At 45.8% G+C, this 20,413-nt stretch overlaps 1 protein-coding gene across 1 annotated transcript; it reads left to right on the top strand.

The window, feature by feature from the left end:
* Positions 1–16,401: 16,401 nt before the first annotated feature.
* Positions 16,402–20,086, top strand: LOC125510616 (probable LRR receptor-like serine/threonine-protein kinase At3g47570). Its single transcript, XM_048675842.1, has 2 exons — positions 16,402–19,357; positions 19,492–20,086. Exons 1-2 carry the CDS (start codon positions 16,438–16,440, stop codon positions 19,866–19,868), a joined length of 3,297 nt encoding a protein of 1,098 aa, XP_048531799.1. The 5' UTR covers positions 16,402–16,437; the 3' UTR covers positions 19,869–20,086.
* The last annotated feature ends 327 nt before the right edge of the window (positions 20,087–20,413 follow it).

The following is a 20,413-nucleotide window of genomic DNA, read 5'->3' as shown; positions in this document are numbered from 1 at the left end:
GCTTTCTTGTTCGTGGACAAAAGCCACAATGTATATCGGGAAGCCATAAGGAGGACTTTTCGGCTTATGGATGGACTTTTTTTGTCTCACATTTGGGCGCCCTTTGTTTTTTTTTCGGAGCACAAGAAAAATATATGTATTTTTTTATCCCGGCTACTACCCACTCCCAGGGAGCGCACTTTCTTAACACAATATCATAAATACTAATTTATTTTCAACATCAAAATCTAATAGCATCATTCGTTATTATTTTATACACTGATTTTTATAGCAGCAACCCTATTGACATGGATTTTGTGCAACTGTGCTCATGCGCTCTTCTTGTTTCAAAATAATAAATCTGAAGAGCAAGTTTAGAAAATGAAAAAAAAATTGCATGCATGTACATACTAAATGAACTATGTATGTCCAAGTTCTGGTGAGAAAATAATTTGATTTGCAATTTTCATGAAAAAAAGACGAGGCGTTAAAACATATTTAAAGGTTTAAAGTTTTTGTGTGTGCATAGCTCACAACATTCAAAACTTTGCACAAAACAAGAAGCCTCCAAGTAATACTGAAGTCATCTACATGTGAGACTTAGTTTGTTTAGGAAGAATAGTTTTACTTTATCTTTGAGCTAGGAATACATGCTCTCAAGCTCTGTTGGGTTTTACGCCCATGTAATGGGAGATATGATCACACATAATATCATTCAAAAGGTATCATCACCCAAATTTTTTCCCTTAAGAACGAGCACCATAAGATAGTTCGATATGTTTCATAAGTAACTTGATTCTCTAATTGCCACATCGTATGAGTTTCCGTTTCTATGCGACCTATTGTTTCCGGAGCCTCGAAGGTGGAAGGTTGATGAAGAAGGGTGACTACTTAGCTACACAACAGTAGAATGGCTTTTTTTAAGATTCTATACATACTATGATATGTCTTCCAAAAAATACTGAAGTTAACATTTTTCATTCAAGGCAGTTTAGTATTCGGAAATAGAACCTAAGAAATTGCATTTCCAACCCACGTACTGTGGATACTTCAAGAGTTTATTTGTAACTTTTTTATGAAGTATATATACAAAGCACTTACAGGTTAGTGCAAAATCAAATATTGTGTTCTCAAGGTACTTGTAAGAAGAGGGTGTATGTATCTATTTAGAGATGCACGTATTTGAGTACCCCGACATTCACATTCAAAGGAGCAAGATTGAGGTGGAAAAACTTCACCTGCTTGGTGTCATCCCTAACAAACTGATCTGATTTTGTTGTACTTGGCCATAGAACTTGACTTCTGCTGCTTATTAGCTACTCCCTCTGTTCCATAATGTAAGATGTTTTTCGACACTAATGTAGTGTCAAAAAACGTCCTACATTATTGGTCGGATGAAGTAGTAGCCTGCAACCCATTGTTTTTGACACCTACAACAAAACATCGCCATACCACAAGATGGCAGAGCAAGCCGCAAGCGTTGTTGATTCTTTAGTTTGTGACGGCATCCGTAAAGAGCTTGCTGGGCAGCTTGGCAACTACCCCGCCGAGCATGGAGTCGTGCGCCACCATGAAGCCGAGACCTCCGGTAAATATGGTCAGCCAGGACGCACCATCTATGACATGGGGCGAGAACCGACAGGAGGCTAAATTTAGTGTTTTGACCCTTTTGCAAAAGTTTAGTTAGATTTGATCCTAGTTTGAATTTTTTCGAGATCTGATATTTTTCCTACCGCCAGAGTCGATGCTGGTAGGGTTGTAATGTTCTCGATGCGGCTATATCTTTCACGTGCCGAAGCACGACTTAGAGGCATAACCGCATTGAAAGCAATGTTGCAAGTGAGGTAATCTTCACACAACCCATGTAATACATAAGGAAAAAAGATACATAGTTGGCTTACAATCGCCACTTCACACAATACATGAATAAAACATTATATTCATTCAAATACACTCAAGGCCCGACTACGGAACCAAGATAAAAGAAGACTATCCCAAATGCTACACAGATCCTCGATCAACCCCAACTGGGCTTCACTACTGATCAACTAGAACGAAACAACATAAAGGACAAGATCTTCATCGAGCTCCTCCTTAAGCTTGGTTGCGTCACCTGCTCGGTAACATCGGCACCTGCAAACTGATTTTGGAAGTATCTGTGAGTCACGGAGATTCAACAATCTCACACCCTCGCGATCAAGACTATTAATTTAAGCTTATAGGAAGGGTAAAAGGTATGAGGTGGAGCTGTAGCAAGCGACTAGCATATATGGTGGCTAACATACGTAAAAGAGAGCGAGAAGAGAAGGCAAAAGCACGGTCGAACAACTATGATCAAGAAGTGATCCTAGAACAACCTACGTCAAGCATAATTCCAACACCGTGTTCACTTTCCGGACTCCGCCGAGAAGAGACCATCACGGTTACACACGCGGTTGATGTATTTTAATTAAGATCAACTTCAGGTTTTCTACAACCGGACATTAACAAATTTCCATCTGCCCATAACCGTGGGCATGGCTTTCGAAAGTTCAAATCCCTGCAGGGGTGTCCCAACTTAGCCCATCACAAGCTCTCATGGTCAACGAAGGATATTCCTTCTCCCAAGACAATTCGATCAGATTCGGCATCCCGGTTACAAGACATCCTCGACAATGGTGAAACAAGTCCAGCAAAGCCACCCGAATGTGCCAACAAATCCCGATAGGAGCTGCACATATCTCGTTCTCAGGGCACACCGGATTGTCCAAACTTCCGGTAGGCCAGCCCAGAGTTGCCCCTGGTAGCCACCGGCGGCTGACAAGGTGGACCAACACTCAAAGGAGCACTGGCCCGGGGGTTTAAATAAAGATGACCCTTGAGTCTGCAGAACTCAAGGAAAAGAAAAGGCTAGGTGGCGAATGGTAAAAGCAATGTTGGGCCTTGCTGGAGGAGTTTTATTCAAGGCGAACTGTCAAGGGGTTCCCATTATAACCCAACCGTGTAAGGAACGCAAAATCCGGGAACATAACACCGATATGACGGAAACTAGGGCGGCAAGAGTGGAACAAAACACCAGGCATAAGGCCGAGCCTTCCATCCTTTACCAAGTATATAGATGCATTAATTAAATAAGAGATATTGTGATATCCCAACAAAATATCCATGTTCCAACAAGGAACAAACTCCAATCTTCACCTGCAACTAACAATGCTATAAGAGGGGCTGAGCAAAGCGGTAACATAGACAAACAACGGTTTGCTAGGACAAGGTGGGTTAGAGGCTTGGCTTAACAATATGGGAGGCATGATAAGCAAGTGGTAGGTATCGCAGTATAGGCATAGCAAAAGAGCGAGCATCTAGTAAGCAAAGATAGAAGTGATTTCGAGGGTATGGTCATCTTGCCTGAAATCCCGCAAGGAAGAAGAACGAGTCCATGAAGAAGACAAACGGACGTAGTCGAATGGGTCCTCACAAACGCGACGTTAACGGAACCAACCCGAAGAAGCAACACCGGAAAGAAGCACACACAACATAGTAAACAACCAACACACGAACATGGTATGATATGCGGTATGCGGTATGTGATGCATATGCATGATTTGCAAAGGAATGATTGAACCTGGCCTCAACTTGGAAAATCTAAGAGTGCCACTAGAAAGGTGAGGTGATTTCGGTCGAAATCGATAGAAAGATCACCGGAATCGGATGCACGGTTTGAAAATGGTAAGCAAAACAAATATGGCACCGGACTGCAATAAACAACAAGTAGCCTTCTAAATGCATCAAGATGAATATGCTATAGCACTCAAACATGGCAACAAAATACATGGCAGAGATCCACTCATGATGCTTGACAAAAGGTGAACACTGAGCTATGGCTAATTCAATCAATAGCAGTTTCAAACAAACATGGCAAAAGTGCAAACGATAACAGGTTTCAGACTTAGTGAAATTAACATAAGTCTGAAATTTATCATCTGGAAGCAAACTTTAGAGCCTGATAACTACATGCTACAGGAACATATCATGGCAAAGCAAGGCATGGTATGAAGCTACTCTAAGCATATAACAAAAGTCCCTTAGTGACCATGAGCCAAAAGGGATCAGAAAATACAATTGCAAGCATGCGAACATAGTAAAAACATAAATAGATTTAGACTTAGTGAAAAACTGGAGCATGCAAAATAGATTAACGAGTAGGCATGTTTACGAACTCGATGCACTCACTACGAGGCATTGCAAGACAAACTAAGCATACACCCATCAAGAAGACATGGCATAGAAGCTAGACATGGTAGGAACAACAACATAGCATGCACGGATCAATAGCAACAACCTCAGCAAAATCGCTAAACATGTTAACAATCTGCCAGGAACATTTTATAGTAAAAGTAGAGCTCGATTGAATCAAGCTAGGGTGCTCCATAATTGCAAACAAAGACACGGATGGATAGAGCACAACAATATTAACAAAACATCCTTACTGATCATTCTCAAAAGAGGCATGGATCACTAGGAAACAACATGAACATAAGGCATAAAAACAATAACATGACAAGGACTTAGTGAAATTGTAAGTCCCTGAAATCAGCATCATCGAGTAAGCTACTTTGCATGCTTGTACTAGTCACCACAAAGATCACAAAAATACATGGCATACACCCCTGTAAAGATGGCATGGCATATAACAAAACACATGTAGAGCTCAGGATCATAGCATGCACACACTAATCATGACAAAAATGACAAAAGGCCATTTGCTGAAACAGATTTGACATAATCATCACATAGCCCTCTTCCAACAGTATTTCGGGCATCAAGATGAGCTCAAATGCAAATGATTCAATGAGATGAAATGTTGTACTCGTCGAGACGAACATTTTGAAATGCTACACACGCGAATCGGAGCTACGAGTGCAGAGTTATGATGCGATGAATATGGGCATATGAATCTGGAAACTTCAGGGACTTAGTGGAATTTACCTCCGCGAAAAGTCAACACGGGATGAGGATATCCGAGACGAGGGGGCTGTTTGGATCGCGGGATTGGTGGATCTGATCCAATCTCACCAGATCCGGGCGGCGGATCTCTCCGGCGAGCTCGCGACTCCGGTGATGACCGGAGAGGACGGAGGAGGGCGCGAGGCGGCGCAAGGAGGTCGGGGCCGGCCGGGCGGCGCGGTTGCCGGCGAGAGGCGGCAGCGAGGGAGCTCGGCGGTGGCGCGAGCGAGGCGGCGGAGATGGCAGCGCCGGCGAACGAGGCGGCCGGCGGCGAGGAGTGGCGGCGGCGAGCGACGACGGGCGGCGGCGTGCGGCTGCCGGCCGCGAAGGCGCGCGATGGCCGGCGCGTACTCCGGCGAAGGGCGACGAGCTGCGGTGCGGGCACGCGCCCGTGGGCATGCGGCGGCGGCGACCGGGCCTCGTGGCCCGCGGCGGCAGAGGGACAGGTGGCGGCCTGCCATAGGCGCGGTTCGGCGGCGGCGGTTGTCCGGCCAGGGCGGACATTGTCCGGCGGCGCGCGATGGAAAAATTAGGGTTAGGGGTGGAGGAGACCCGGATTTTCGGGGAGAAGGCCTTTATATAGAGGTAGAGGGAGCTAGGAGAGTCCAAATGAGGTGCGGTTTTTGGCCACGCGATCGTGATCGAACGCTCTAGATGATGGAATAGGTTTAGGTGGGTTTTGGACCACTTTGGAGGGGTGTTGGGCTGCAACACACACGAGGCCTTTACGGTTCTTCGGTTAACCGTTGGAGTATTAAACGAAGTCCAAATGACACGAAACTTGACAGGCGGTCTACCGATAGTAAACCAAGGCCGCATGACAAGTCTCGGTCCAATCCGAGAACGTTTAACACCCGCACACGAAAAGAGGTAGAAAGGGACACCGGATGACATAGGAGCGCCGGATTGCAAAACGGACAACGGGGAAAATGTTCGGATGCATGAGACAAACATGTATGCAAATGAAATGCACATGATGACATGATATGGAATGCATGACACGCAAGCAATGACAAGTCAACAACAGCAAATAAGCGGAGGACACCTGGCACATCGGCCTTGGGGCGTTACAAGGGTATAACAACCTACCGCCAAGGTCCTTGGCAGTAGGGGTGCATCCCCCTCCCCTCCCCGTTCGTAAATAATTTCTAAGTATCAAATACAGTGTTTGTACTCACCTACCGCTCGGCACCTTGGTGGTAGGGTTGCACAGGCTACCGCCAGCCTGTTTGACGGTAGGGCTGCACTGCACTGACATGGATAAGTTGCCTACCGCCAGAGACCTCGACGGTAGGCTGGTATACCCCACAACCATCAATCCCGGCAGTGCGAAAAGGGTCAAATCCCAAACTTTTTTCGAACCAGGGTCAAATCTGGCTCAATTTTCGCAAAAAGGTCAAAACACCAAATTTCGCCCCAACAAGAGTAGATCCGTTGGAATGTGGAATTTTTTTCTGAGGGGTGGAGGTTTTTTACCTTTTGTAGTGGTTCGGAAGGGTGAAGTGGGAATGCAGGAAATCGGACTTACATTGTTGTTGTCTGGTGTGGGCCGGCAACAGTGGTGAGCTCCAGCAAAAGTGGGCTCAATTAGAGAATCTCCAACCTGGTCCATACGCCAACACCAATGAGGTGACTCATGTTGGAAATATGCCCTAGAGGCAATAATAAATTAGTTATTATTATATTTCCTTGTTCATGATAATCGTTTATTATCCATGCTGGAATTGTATTGATAGGAAACTCAGATACATGTGTGGATACATAGACAACACCATGTCCCTAGTAAGCCTCTAGTTGACTAGCTCGTTGATCAATAGATGGTTACGGTTTCCTGACCATGGACATTGGATGTCGGTTGATAACGGGATCACATCATTAGGAGAATGATGTGATGGACAAGACCCAATCCTAAGCATAGCACTAGATCGTGTAGTTCGTATGCTAAAGCTTTTCTAATGTCAAGTATCATTTCCTTAGACCATGAGATTGTGCAACTCCCGGATACCGTAGGAGTGCTTTGGGTGTGCCAAACATCACAACGTAACTGGGTGGCTATAAAGGTACATTACAGGTATCTCTGAAAGTGTCTGTTGGGTTGGCACGAATCGAGACTGGGATTTGTCACTCCGTGTAAGCGGAGAGGTATCTCTGGTCCCACTCGGTAGGACATCATCATATGCGCAATGTGACCAAGGAGTTGATCACGGGATGATGTGTTACGGAACGAGTAAAGAGACTTGCCGGTAACGAGAATTGAACAAGGTATTGGATACCGACGATCGAATCTCGGGCAAGTATCGTACCGATAGACAAAGGGAATTGTAATACGGGATTGATTAAGTCCTTGACATCGTGGTTCATCCGATGAGATCATCGTGGAACATGTGGGAGCCAACATGGGTATCCAGATCCCGCTGTTGGTTATTGACCGGAGAGTCGTCTCGGTCATGTCTGCATGTCTCCCGAACCCGTAGGGTCTACACACTTAAGGTTCGGTGACGCTAGGGTTATAGAGATATTAGTATGCGGTAACCCGAAAGTTGTTCGGAGTCCCGGATGAGATCCCGGACGTCACGAGGAGTTCCGGAATGGTCCGGAGGTAAAGAATTATATATAGGAAGTGCTATTTCGGCCATCGGGACAAGTTTCGGGGTCACCGGTATTGTACCGGGACCACCGGAAGGGTCCCGGGGGTCCACCGGGTGGGGCCACCTGCCCCGGGGGCCACATGGGCTGTAGGGGTGTGCCTTGGCCTATATGGGCCAAGGGCACCAGCCCCAAGAGGCCCATGCGCCAAGAGAGAGAAAAAAGGGGAGAGTCCTAAAGGGGGAAGGCACCTCCGAGGTGCCTTGGGGAGGATGGACTCCTCCCCCCTTGGCCGCACCCTTCCTTGGAGGAAGGGGCAAGGGCTGCGCCTCCCCCCTCTCCCTTGGCCCTATATATAGTGGGGAAAAGGAGGAGCAAAGATACCTGAGCCCTGGCGCCTCCCTCTTCCTCCCGTGACACATCTCCCTCCTCCCGCAGCGCTTAGCGAAGCCCTGTTGGAATCCCGCTACTTCCACCACGCCGTCGTGCTGCTGGATCTCCATCAACCTCTCCCTCCTCCTTGCTGGATCAAGGCGTGGGAGACGTCTCCGTTCCGTACGTGTGTTGAACGCGGAGGTGCCGTCCGTTCGGCGCTAGGATCATCGGTGATTTGAATCACGACGAGTACGACTCCATCAGCCCCGTTCTCTTGAACGCTTCCGCGCGGGATCTAAAAGGGTATGTAGATCCACTCCTCCCTCGTTGCTAGATGACTCCATAGATAGATCTTGGTGACACGTAGGAAAATCTTGAATTATTGCTACGTTCCCCAACAGTGGCATCATGAGCTAGGTCTATTGCGTAGATTTTATGCACGAGTAGAACACAAAGTAGTTATGGGCGTTGATTTTGTTCAATATGCTTGCCGTTACTAGTCTTATCTTGATTCGGCGGCATCGTGGGATGAAGCGGCCCGGACCAACCTTACACGTACTCTTACGTGAGACCGGTTCCACCGACAAACATGCACTAGTTGCATAAGGTGGCTGGCGGGTGTCTGTCTCTCCCACTTTAGTCGGATCGGATTCGATGAAAAGGGCCCTTATGAAGGGTAAATAGCAATTGGCATATCACGTTGTGGTTTTGCGTAGGTAAGATACGTTCTTGCTAGAAACCCATAGCAGCCACGTAAAACATGCAAACAACAATTAGAGGACGTCTAACTTGTTTTTGCAGGGTATGCTATGTGATGTGATATGGCCAAAAGGATGTGATGAATGATATATGTGATGTATGAGATTGATCATGTTCTTGTAATAGGAATCACGACTTGCATGTCGATGAGTATGACAACCGGCAGGAGCCATAGGAGTTGTCTTAATTTATTTATGACCTGCGTGTCAACATAAACGTCATGTAATTACTTTACTTTATTGCTAACCGTTAGCTGTAGTAGTAGAAGTAATAGATGACGTGACAACTTCATGGAGACACGATGATGGAGATCATGGTGTCATACCGGTGACAAGATGATCATGGAGCCCCAAGATGGAGATCAAAGGAGCTATATGATATTGGCCATATCATGTCACTATTATTTGATTGCATGTCATGTTTATCATGTTTATACATCTTGTTTGCTTAGAACGACGGTAGTAAATAAGATGATCCCTCATTAAAATCTCAAGAAGTGTTCTCCCCTAACTGTGCACCGTTGCTACAGTTCGTCGTTTCGAAGCACGCCGTGATGATCGGGTGTGATAGATCCTTACGTTCACATACAACGGGTGTTGACGAGCCTAGCATGTACAGACATGGCCTCGGAACACGGCAAAAACACTTGGGGTTAACTTGACGAGCCTAGCATGTACAGACATGGCCTCGGAACACAGAGACCGAAAGGTCGAGCATGAGTCGTATGGTAGATACGATCAACATGATGATGTTCACCGATGTTGACTAGTCCGTCTCACGTGATGATCGGACACGGCCTAGTTCACTCGGATCATGTAATCACTTAGATGACTAGAGGGATGTCTATTTAAGTGGGAGTTCATAAGATGAACTTAATTATTCTGAACATAGTCAAAAGGATTTTGCAAATTATGTCGTAGCTCACGCTATAGTTCTACTGTTTAGATATGTTCCTAGAGAAAAATTAGTTGAAAGTTGATAGTAGCAATTATGCGGACTAGGTCCGTAAACTGAGGATTGTCCTCATTGCTTCATAGAAGGCTTATGTCCTTAATGCACCGCTCGGTGTGTTGAACCTCGAACGTCGTCTGTGGATGTTGCGAACATCTGACATACACGTTTCGATAACTACGTGATAGTTCAGTTAAATGGTTTAGAATTGAGGCACCAAAGATGTTTTGAAACGTCGCGAAACATATGAGATGTTTCGAGGGCTGAAATTGGGATTTCAGGCTCGTGCCCACGTCAAGAGGTATAAGACCTCCGATGGTTCTTCTAGCCTACATACTAAGGGAGAAAAGCTCAATTGTTGAGCTTGTGCTCAGATTGTCTGAGTACAACAATCGCTTGAATCGAGTGGGAGTTGATCTTCCAGATGAAATAGTGATGGTTCTCCAAAGTCATTACCACCAAGCTGCTAGAGCTTCGTGATGAACTATAATATATCAGGGACATATATGATGATTCTTGAGATATTCGCGATGTTTGGCACCACAAAAGTAGAGATCAAGAAGGAGCATCAATTGTTGATGGTTGGTGAAACCACTAGTTTCAAGAAGGGCAAGGGCACGAAGGGATACTTCATAAAACAGCAATTCAGCTGCTGCTCAAGTGAAGAAACCCAAGGTTGAACCCAAACCCGAGACTAAGTGCTTCTGTAATAAGGGGAACAGCCACTGGAGCAGGATTACCCTAGATACTTGGTAGATGAGAAGGCTGTCGATAGAAGTATATTGGATATACATTGTGTTGATGTGTACTTTACTAGTACTCCTAGTAGCACCAGGGTATTAGATACCGGTTCGGTTGCTAAGTGTTAGTAACTCGAAATAAAAGCTACGGAATAAACGGAGACTAGCTAAAGGTGAGCTGACGATATGTGTTGGAAGTGTTTCCAATGTTGATATGATCAAGCATCGCACGCTCCCTCTACCATCGAGATTGGTGTTTGCGTTGAGCATAGACATGATTGGATTATGTCTATCGCAATACGGTTATTCATTTAAGGAGAATAATGGTTACTCTGTTTATTTGAATAATACCTTCAATGGTCTTGCACCTATAATGAATGGTTTATTGAATCTCGATCGTAGTGATACACATGTTCATGCCAAAAGATAGTAATGATAGTACCACCTACTTGTGGCACTGCCATGTAAGTCATATCGGTATAAAACGCATGAAGAAGCTCCATGTTGATGGATCTTTGGGCTCACTCGTTTTTGAAAAGTTTGGGACATGCGAACCGTGTCTATTGGTATATATGCATGAAGAAACTCCATGCAAATGGACCGTTTTGTACTCACTTGATTTTGAATCACTTGAGACATGCAAATCATGCCACATGGGCAAGATGACTGAAAGCCTCGTTTCCAGTAAAATGGAACTAGAAAGCAACTTGTTGGAAGTAATACATTTTGATGTGTGCAATCCAATGAGTGCTGAGGCATGTAGTGGATATCGTTATGTTCTTACTTCACAGATGATTTGAGTAGATGTTGAGTATATTTACTTGATGAATCACGAGTCTGAATTATTGAAAGGTTCAAGTAAGTTCAGGGTGAAGTTGAAAGATCGTCGTGACAAGAGGATAAAATATCTATGATATGATCATAGAGATGAATATCTGAATTGCGAGTTTGGCACGGAATTAAGACATTGTGGAAATTGTTTCACAACTAATACAGCCTGGAACACCATAGTGTGATGGTGTGTCCGAACATCATAACTGCACCCTATTGGATATGCTGCATACCATGATGTCTCTTATCGAATTACCATGATAGTTTATGGGTTAGGCATTAAAGACAACCACATTCACTTTAAATAGGGCACCACGTAATTCCGATGAGATGACACCGTATGAACTATGGTTTAGAGAAACCTAAACTGTCATTTCTTAAAAGTTTGGGGCTGCGACGCTTATGTGAAAAAGTTTCAGGCTGATAAGCTCGAACCCAAAGCGGATAAATGCATCTTCATAGGACACCCAAAACAGTTGGGCATACCTCCTATCTCAGATCCAAAAGCAATATGGGATTGTTTCCAGAATCGGGTCCTTTCTCGAGGAAAAGTTTCTCTCGAAAGAATTGAGTGGGAGGATGGTGGAGACTTGATGAGGTTATTGAACCGTCTCTTCAACTAGTGTGTGGCAGGGCACAGGAAGTTGTTCCTGTGGCACCTACACCAATTGAAGTGGAAGCTTATGATAGTGATCATGAAACTTCAGATCAAGTCACTACCAAACCTCGTGGGATGACAAGGATGCGTACTACTTCAGAGTGGTACGTAATCCTGTCTTGGAAGTCATGTTGCTAGACAACAATGAACCTACGAACTATGGAGAAGCAATGGTGGGCCCGGATTCCGATAAATGGCTCGAGGCCATATAATCCGAGAGAGGATCCATATATGAAAACAAAGTGTAGACTTTGGAAGAACTACTTGATGGTCGTAAGGCTGTTAGGTACATATGGATTTTAAAAGGAAGATGGACAATGATGGTAAATGTCACCATTAAGAAAGCTTGACTTGTCGTTAAGATGTTTTCCGACAAGTTCAAGGAGTTGACTACGGTGAGACTTTCTCACTCGTAGCGATGCTAAGAGTCTGTTGGAATTATATTAGCGATTACTGCATTATTTATGAAATCTTGCAGATAGGATGTCAAAACATTGTTTCCTCGACGATTTTCTTTAGGAAAGGTTGTATGTGATACAACCGGAAGGTTTTGTCAATCCTGAAAGATGCTAATAAGTATGCAAAGCTCCAGCAATCCTTCTGAGGACTGGAGTAAGCATCTCGGAGTTGGAATGTATGCTTTGATAAGATGATCAAAGATTTTGGGTTTATACAAAGTTTATGAGAAACTTGTATTTCCAAAGAAGTGAGTGGGAGCACTATAGAATTTCTGATGAATATATGTTGTTGATCGGAAATGACGTAGAATTTCTGGAAAGCATATAGGGTTATTTGGAAAGTGTTTTTCAATGGAAAGCCTGGATTAAGCTACTTGAACATTGAGCATCAAGATCTATAAGGATAGATCAAAACGCATAATGGTACTTTCAAATGAGCACATACCTTGACATGACCTTGAAGGTGTTCAAGATGGACCAGTCAAAGAAGGAGTTCTTGCCTGAGTTGTAAGGTATGAAGTTAAGACTTAAAGCTCGACCACGGCAGAATAGAGAAAAAGGACGAAGGTCGTCCCCTATGCTTAAGACATAGGCTCTACAGTATGCTATGCTGTGTACCGCACCTGAAGTGTGCCTTGCCATGAGTCAGTCAAGGGGTACAAGAGTGATCCAAGAACGGATCACAGGACAGTGGTCAAAGTTGTCCTTAGTAACTAGTGGACTAAGGAAGTTTCTCGGTTATGGAGGTGGTAAAAAGAGTTCGTCGTAAAGGGTTACGTCGATGCAAGCTTAACACCTATCCGGATAGCTCTGAGTAGAGATACCGGATGCATATAATGGAGCAACAATTTAGAATAGCTCCAAGTAGAACAGTTATTTGGAATAGCTCCAAATAGAGCGTGGTAGCTACATCTAGGAGATGACATAGAGATTTGTAAAGCACACACGGATCTGAAAGGTTCGGACCCGTTGACTAAAACCTCTCTCACAAGCAACATGATCAAACCTAAAACTCATTGAGTGTTAATCACATAGTGATGTGAACTAGACTACTGACTCTAGTAAACTCTTGGGTGATAGTCACATGGCGATGTGACCTGTGAGTGTTAATCACACGACGATGTGAACTAGATTATTGACTCTAGTGCAAGTGGGAGACTGTTGGAAATATGCCCTAGAGGCAATAATAAATTAGTTATTATTATATTTCCTTGTTCATGATAATCGTTTATTATCCATGCTGGAATTGTATTGATAGGAAACTCAGATACATGTGTGGATACATAGACAACACCATGTCCCTAGTAAGCCTCTAGTTGACTAGCTCGTTGATCAATAGATGGTTACGGTTTCCTGACCATGGACATTGGATGTCGTTGATAACGGGATCACATCATTAGGAGAATGATGTGATGGACAAGACCCAATCCTAAGCATAGCACTAGATCGTGTAGTTCGTATGCTAAAGCTTTTCTAATGTCAAGTATCATTTCCTTAGACCATGAGATTGTGCAACTCCCGGATACCATAGGAGTGCTTTGGGTGTGCCAAACGTCACAACATAACTGGGTGGCTATAAAGGTACATTACAGGTATCTCTGAAAGTGTCTGTTGGGTTGGCACGAATCGAGACTGGGATTTGTCACTCCGTGTAAGCGGAGAGGTATCTCTGGTCCCACTCGGTAGGACATCATCATATGCGCAATGTGACCAAGGAGTTGATCACGGGATGATGTGTTACGGAATGAGTAAAGAGACTTGCCGGTAACGAGATTGAACTAGGTATTGGATACCGACGATCGAATCTCGGGCAAGTAACATACCGATAGACAAAGGGAATTGTATACGGGATTGATTAAGTCCTTGACATCGTGGTTCATCCGATGAGATCATCGTGGAACATGTGGGAGCCAACATGGGTATCCAGATCCCGCTGTTGGTTATTGACCGGAGAGTCGTCTCGGTCATGTCTGCATGTCTCCCGAACCCGTAGGGTCTACACACTTAAGGTTCGGTGACGCTAGGGTTGTAGAGATATTAGTATGCGGTAACCAGAATATTGTTCGGAGTCCCGGATGAGATCCCGGACATCACGAGGAGTTCCGGAATGGTCCGGAGGTAAAGAATTATATATAGGAAGTGCTATTTCGGCCATCGGGACAAGTTTCGGGGTCACCGGTATTGTACCGGGACCACCAGAAGGGTCCCGGGGGTCCACCGGGTGGGGCCACCTGCCCCGGGGGCCACATGGGCTGTAGGGGGTGTGCCTTGGCCTATATGGGCCAAGGGCACCAGCCCCAAGAGGCCCATGCGCCAAGAGAGAGAAAAAAGGGGAGAGTCCTAAAGGGGGAAGGCACCTCCGAGGTGCCTTGGGGAGGATGGACTCCTCCCCCCCTTGGCCGCACCCTTCCTTGGAGGAAGGGGCAAGGGCTGCGCCTCCCCCCTCTCCCTTGGCCCTATATATAGTGGGGAAAAGGAGGAGCAAAGATACCTGAGCCCTGGCACCTCCCTCTCCCTCCCGTGACACATCTCCCTCCTCCCGCAGCGCTTAGCGAAGCCCTGTTGGAATCCCGCTACTTCCACCACGCCGTCGTGCTGCTGGATCTCCATCAACCTCTCCCTCCTCCTTGCTGGATCAAGGCGTGGGAGACGTCTCCGTTCCGTACGTGTGTTGAACGCGGAGGTGCCGTCCGTTCGGCGCTAGGATCATCGGTGATTTGAATCACGACGAGTACGACTCCATCAACCCCGCTCTCTTGAACGCTTCCGCGCGCGATCTACAAGGGTATGTAGATCCACTCCTCCCTCGTTGCTAGATGACTCCATAGATAGATCTTGGTGACACGTAGGAAAATTTTGAATTATTGCTACTTTCCCCAACAACTCATTTGGTCCGTGCGTGGTCGATCGGGCCAAAACAAACAGAAATGATGGCCTAACTCATCCACAAATTGCGTCCACTCAGTGTCTGTCTGGACGCATTTTCAGCTCAAATTTGCGCCAGATTCGCGTCCATGCAGACACTAGATGCACGCCTGCGTGTCTGCCTCGAGACAACACTTTGATCTTCTACCTACCGCCGCCTGTCGTATTAAATGGACACACGTGCGCTTGGGTCCGCAAATCAGCGTCATCCGGAGGTCCTTTTTTAGCCGATGCGCGCGCGCGTGTGTGTGTGGGGGGGGGGGGGGGGGGGGGGGGCCGGTGGATGAGGAGAGGGCGGGGGTCGAGCGAGGGAAGAATAATGTGCCCGTGTCCGGCCCAGTATGAGCATCTATGTTGATGGATTGAAAATGTTTGGATTGTCCGATCCAAACATACAGGGACAAAATAAGCGTCCACTTAGGGGATGACCGAAAACTACCATGAAGATGAAAGAACGGGGAAAAGAGGAGGGAGCTGACCAGCTGATCGTGTGTCCAGGTGAACAAACAAGCGTAGAGGTGAATTTACACGGATGTGGGCATGCATCGCCGACCGAAGCAATTTTCTGCTGCCATGTGTCTTGATCGATCGTATACGTTGAAAGTGAAGTTATGCCCTACGAAATGACACTATTTACATGTTTCCGTAATGCGCGTCTTTGTCGCCAACATCTTCTACGTACGATGTGGACTAGCTACCACTGGAGTCTCCGAGGTGTTGACGAGAGCAGATCAAGACGACGCACGTCGTCGGTCAAGGCTAGCTGCCGCCCGCACAGCAAGGCCGGTTCACACTTTCCCCCTTGTCTATAGTGGCCTGCCGGCCGGCCGGTTGGCCGCATGCAGCTAAACTTCAAACCGGAACAAGTTCACCACAGGTCAAGTCTTACACGCCATGAATGGCCACCCACTCCTGCATTTCACTTCATGGTCCACAAGTTTAATCAGCTGCTGCAGCAGTCGGCAGCATGTGTTTCCTGGAGACTTTCCTGGAACATGCATGCAAGCGCTTGACTGACTTTGAAAGATCCGGTTGCCTTGCCGTGCCGTGCGCGCCATGGCTGCAACAAGGTCATGGTTGCCTGCGATGGAATCATGGAGACATGAGACTACAAATACACCTCTACACTCCCAGTCCATGCACACGCACACCGCTCTTTGATGCCCACTCACACAGATAAACAGCTCGATCAATGGCCTCTCCAACATCGTCTACTCCCATTCCCATCTTCTTCATACTCGCGCTACTGTCGGTCCTCTCATCATCTTCTCCCAGCCCGGCCAGCAGCTCCGGCGGCGACACCGACCTCGCCGCGCTGCTGGCTTTCAAAGCCCAGCTCGCCGACCCTCTTGGCATCCTTGCCGGCAACTGGACCACCGGCACGTCCTTTTGTTACTGGGTCGGCGTCTCGTGCAGCCGGCGCAGGCAACGGGTCACCGCTCTGTCGTTGCCGGGCATGCCGCTCGCTGGTTCCATGACAACTCATGTCGGTAACCTCTCTTTCCTCTCCGTCCTCAACCTCACAAACACCAATCTCACTGGCGCCATTCCACCCGAACTTGGCAGGCTACATCGTCTAAAGTATCTTCGCCTCAGTGGAAATAGCTTGTCTAGCATCATACCTCCTACCCTGGGGAACCTAACGAGGCTGGAGTTCCTTGGTCTAGATTTGAACCAACTCTCGGGCCAGATCCCTCCTAAATTGCTACTTCATATGCACAACCTTCGGAAAATTAATTTGTATGGAAATGACTTGAGTGGCGAAATATCTCCGTATTTGTTCAACAACACGCCTTCATTGTCATACATCAGTTTTGGCAATAACAGCCTATCGGGTCCTATACCACACACCATTGCGTCCCTACCCATGCTTCAAGTCTTAAACCTACAGGTTAATCAACTCTCCGGCCTAGTGCCGCAAGCCATGTACAACATGTCTAGGTTACAAATTTTTGCACTTGCAGGAAACGGCAACCTGTCTGGAATATTTCCGACCAATCAAACTTTTAGCCTCCCAATGCTACAATTTTTTTCACTATTTCGTAACAACTTTACCGGTCGGTTTCCGTCGGGGCTTGCATCGTGCCAGTACCTAAAAGTAATATCTTTGAGTAGAAATTCCTTTGTGGATGTCGTGCCAACATGGTTAGCCAAATTATCACACCTTGAAGAGCTTTCCTTGGGTTTTAATAACCTCATAGGGTCAATTCCAGCTAATCTAGGCAATCTCACCAGTCTTGCTGCATTAGAACTATCTAATGGCAACTTGGAAGGGGAAATTCCACGAGAATTGGGTCTTATGCAGAAACTATCATATTTGCATGTTGGATACAACCAATTCACAGGAAACATTCCAGACTCCCTCTGGAATTTGTCCGGATTGTCTTACCTAAATTTGGGAACTAATCAATTGTCCGGCCAAGGACCAAGTACACTTGAATATAATGCAGATTTGAACGTGCTTGATTTGTCGGATAACAATTTAGATGGGAATTTAGACTTTTTGTTAGATCTTTCCAAGTGCAGACAACTCCAAGGCATTGACGTACAAGAAAATTCTTTCACCGGCATCCTTCCTGACCTTGTGGGAAACATCACTTCACGTTTAGCCATTTTCTCTGCAGGTTATAATAAGTTAACAGGTGGCCTTCCGGTAGCAATTTCAAACATAAGCAGTCTTGAAGTGATAGATCTTTCAAACAACCTATTCACCGAGCCAATTCCAGAGTCCATTTCTATGTTAGAAAATCTTTTGTACCTTGATCTCTCCCACAATCACATGTTAGGTCTGATACCAACACAAATAGGTATGCTCGGGAGGGTTCAACATTTATTTCTCCAGGCAAACAAATTCTCGGGCTGCATACCAGGCAACTTTGGTAACCTTAGTTGGTTAGAAAACATCAACTTGTCTAATAACCAGCTAAGCTCAACAATACCCACGAGCTTTTTCCACCTGAATAAACTTATCAAATTGGATATTTCTCACAATTCCTTTGTTGGTGCACTACCATCCGATATTTCTAGTCTAAGACAAACATATCAAATGGACATCTCTTCAAACCTATTGACAGGAAGCATCCCAAGATCACTTGGACAACTTAACATGCTAACCTACCTAAATCTATCCCACAACTCATTGGAAAACTCAATTCCGGGCACATTCGAAAAACTAAAAAGCTTAGCATCATTAGACCTCTCATTTAACAATCTCTCGGGTACCATTCCCAAGTTTCTTGCAAACTTTACCTATTTGACTATCTTAAACCTTTCATTCAACAGGCTAGAAGGCCAAATACCCGGGGGAGGTATTTTCTCAAACCTCACGGTACAATCTTTGATTGGCAATGCTGGCCTATGTGGTGCTCCGCGCCTCCGATTTTCGCCTTGCCTTGGCAGATCTCCCTCAACTGCTATACACTTCCCACTATTCCTACTCCCAACCCTCATATTAGCCGTGGTTGCCATTGCCATTTGTGTATACCTATGGCTTGAAAAGAAAATTAAGAAGGATGAGTGCAATGCATCTTTAAATCCAACCAATATCATGGGCCATCAGATAATCTCTTATCGGGAGCTCATTCACGCCACCGATAATTTTGGTGAACATAACATCCTCGGATCAGGAAGCTTCGGAAAAGTCTATAAGGGCTTATTGAGCAACGGCTTGGTGGTCGCGATAAAAGTTCTTGACATGCAACTAGAGCAGGCCATTCAAAGTTTTGACATTGAGTGTCGCGTTCTTTGCGTGACGCGACACCGCAACCTGATAAAGATACTCAACACATGTTCCACACATGACTTCAAAGCACTAGTGCTTGAGTACATGCCAAATGGTAGCTTAGAGGCACTCCTACACTCCTCTCAAAGTACACTACACCTAGGATTCCTTGATAGACTTGGCATCATGCTCGATGTGTCGATGGCAATTGAGTATTTGCACCATGATCATCATGAGTTGATCTTGCACTGTGACTTGAAACCTAGTAATGTGTTGTTTGACGAGGAGATGACTGCACATGTGGCGGACTTTGGCATTGCAAGGTTGCTTCTCGACGACAACTCAGTGATATCTGGGAGCATGCCTGGAACAGTTGGATACATGGCACCAGGTACTTAATTAGCTAGCTCATGTTACCTTGTTCAACCAACTAGATGTTAAAAATCATTGATAGTTATGGCTCCACCCAGAACAATAAGGCCGAGAAACTGCATTTTAATTCCGGTTTACGTTTTTCTTGGGTAGAGTACGGAACACTTGGAAAAGCATCGCGGAAGAGCGATGTGTTCAGTTATGGGATCATGCTCCTTGAAGTTTTCACCGGAAGAAGACCGACCGACGCTATGTTCGATGCACAACTAACCCTTAGGCAGTGGGTTCATCAAGCATTTCCTGCAGATCTTTTCCAGGTCGTCGATGGCCACTTAGTGCAAGGTTCCTCTCTTTCGAACTGCAGCTTGGACAATGGTTTTGTTGTGTCCTTGTTCGAGCTGGGTTTACTATGTTCTAGCGACTCGCCTGACCAAAGGATGACGATGCGCGACGTGGTGGTGACGCTGAAGAAGATCAAAGCTGAGTTCACTGGGCGAACATCCAAGACATCATGTAGTGCAACACAGTGATCGAGCTACCTAGTTTCTTGCCTCTTGTCTCATCTATAAATGCGCATGCTTGTATTTGTTTCTCTTCTTATTCCAATGTACTTGTTCTTCTTCTTGTTGTTGTTCATCACAGTAATCACGTCTACCTTAAGTAGAAAGCAAAGCCGGGGGAAATGTAGTCCTTCTCTGAGCATGTATTTGCAGGTTGTTCTGTGAGCAAGTGGAGTCGGTCAGTTATAATTGTGCTAGTCAAATGAAGATCAGCCAATAACGTATTCTTTTGCGTTGGTGGAGCGAACCATTGAGCTGATTGCAGTAAAACATAGTGAGTGTACTGGTGAGTTTTGTATGTGCTTTCTGCATATGCATCGATCATTACAGTCACTGTGATCTTGCCGGCGGTCGAAACGTCAAGCATAGCAATTTAGCAACATGTACAGTTGGTACGCGGACCTACCGAATTACCATGACCCGAGAGACACGCCACAACTCGAACTGACCGGCCTGATCATGTAGTTCAGGGCACACAACTGAAGCTCTACTAGTCGTTGGGCCAACTCCAACCG

Source organism: Triticum urartu, chromosome 5 (assembly GCF_003073215.2).
Source record: "Triticum urartu cultivar G1812 chromosome 5, Tu2.1, whole genome shotgun sequence".
NCBI classification, from domain to species: domain Eukaryota; kingdom Viridiplantae; phylum Streptophyta; class Magnoliopsida; order Poales; family Poaceae; genus Triticum; species Triticum urartu.
Note: the sequence above shows the minus strand (reverse complement) of the source record. Positions and strands in the feature narration are given on the sequence as shown.

Excerpts from the sequence above, each read along its gene's own strand:
- LOC125510616 (XM_048675842.1), top strand. The coding sequence starts at position 16,438 with ATGGCCTCTCCAACATCGTCTACTCCCATTCCCATCTTCTTCATACTC. Across the intron at positions 19,358-19,491 it reads AGTTGGATACATGGCACCAG|AGTACGGAACACTTGGAAAA; the intron begins GTACTTAATTAG and ends TTTCTTGGGTAG.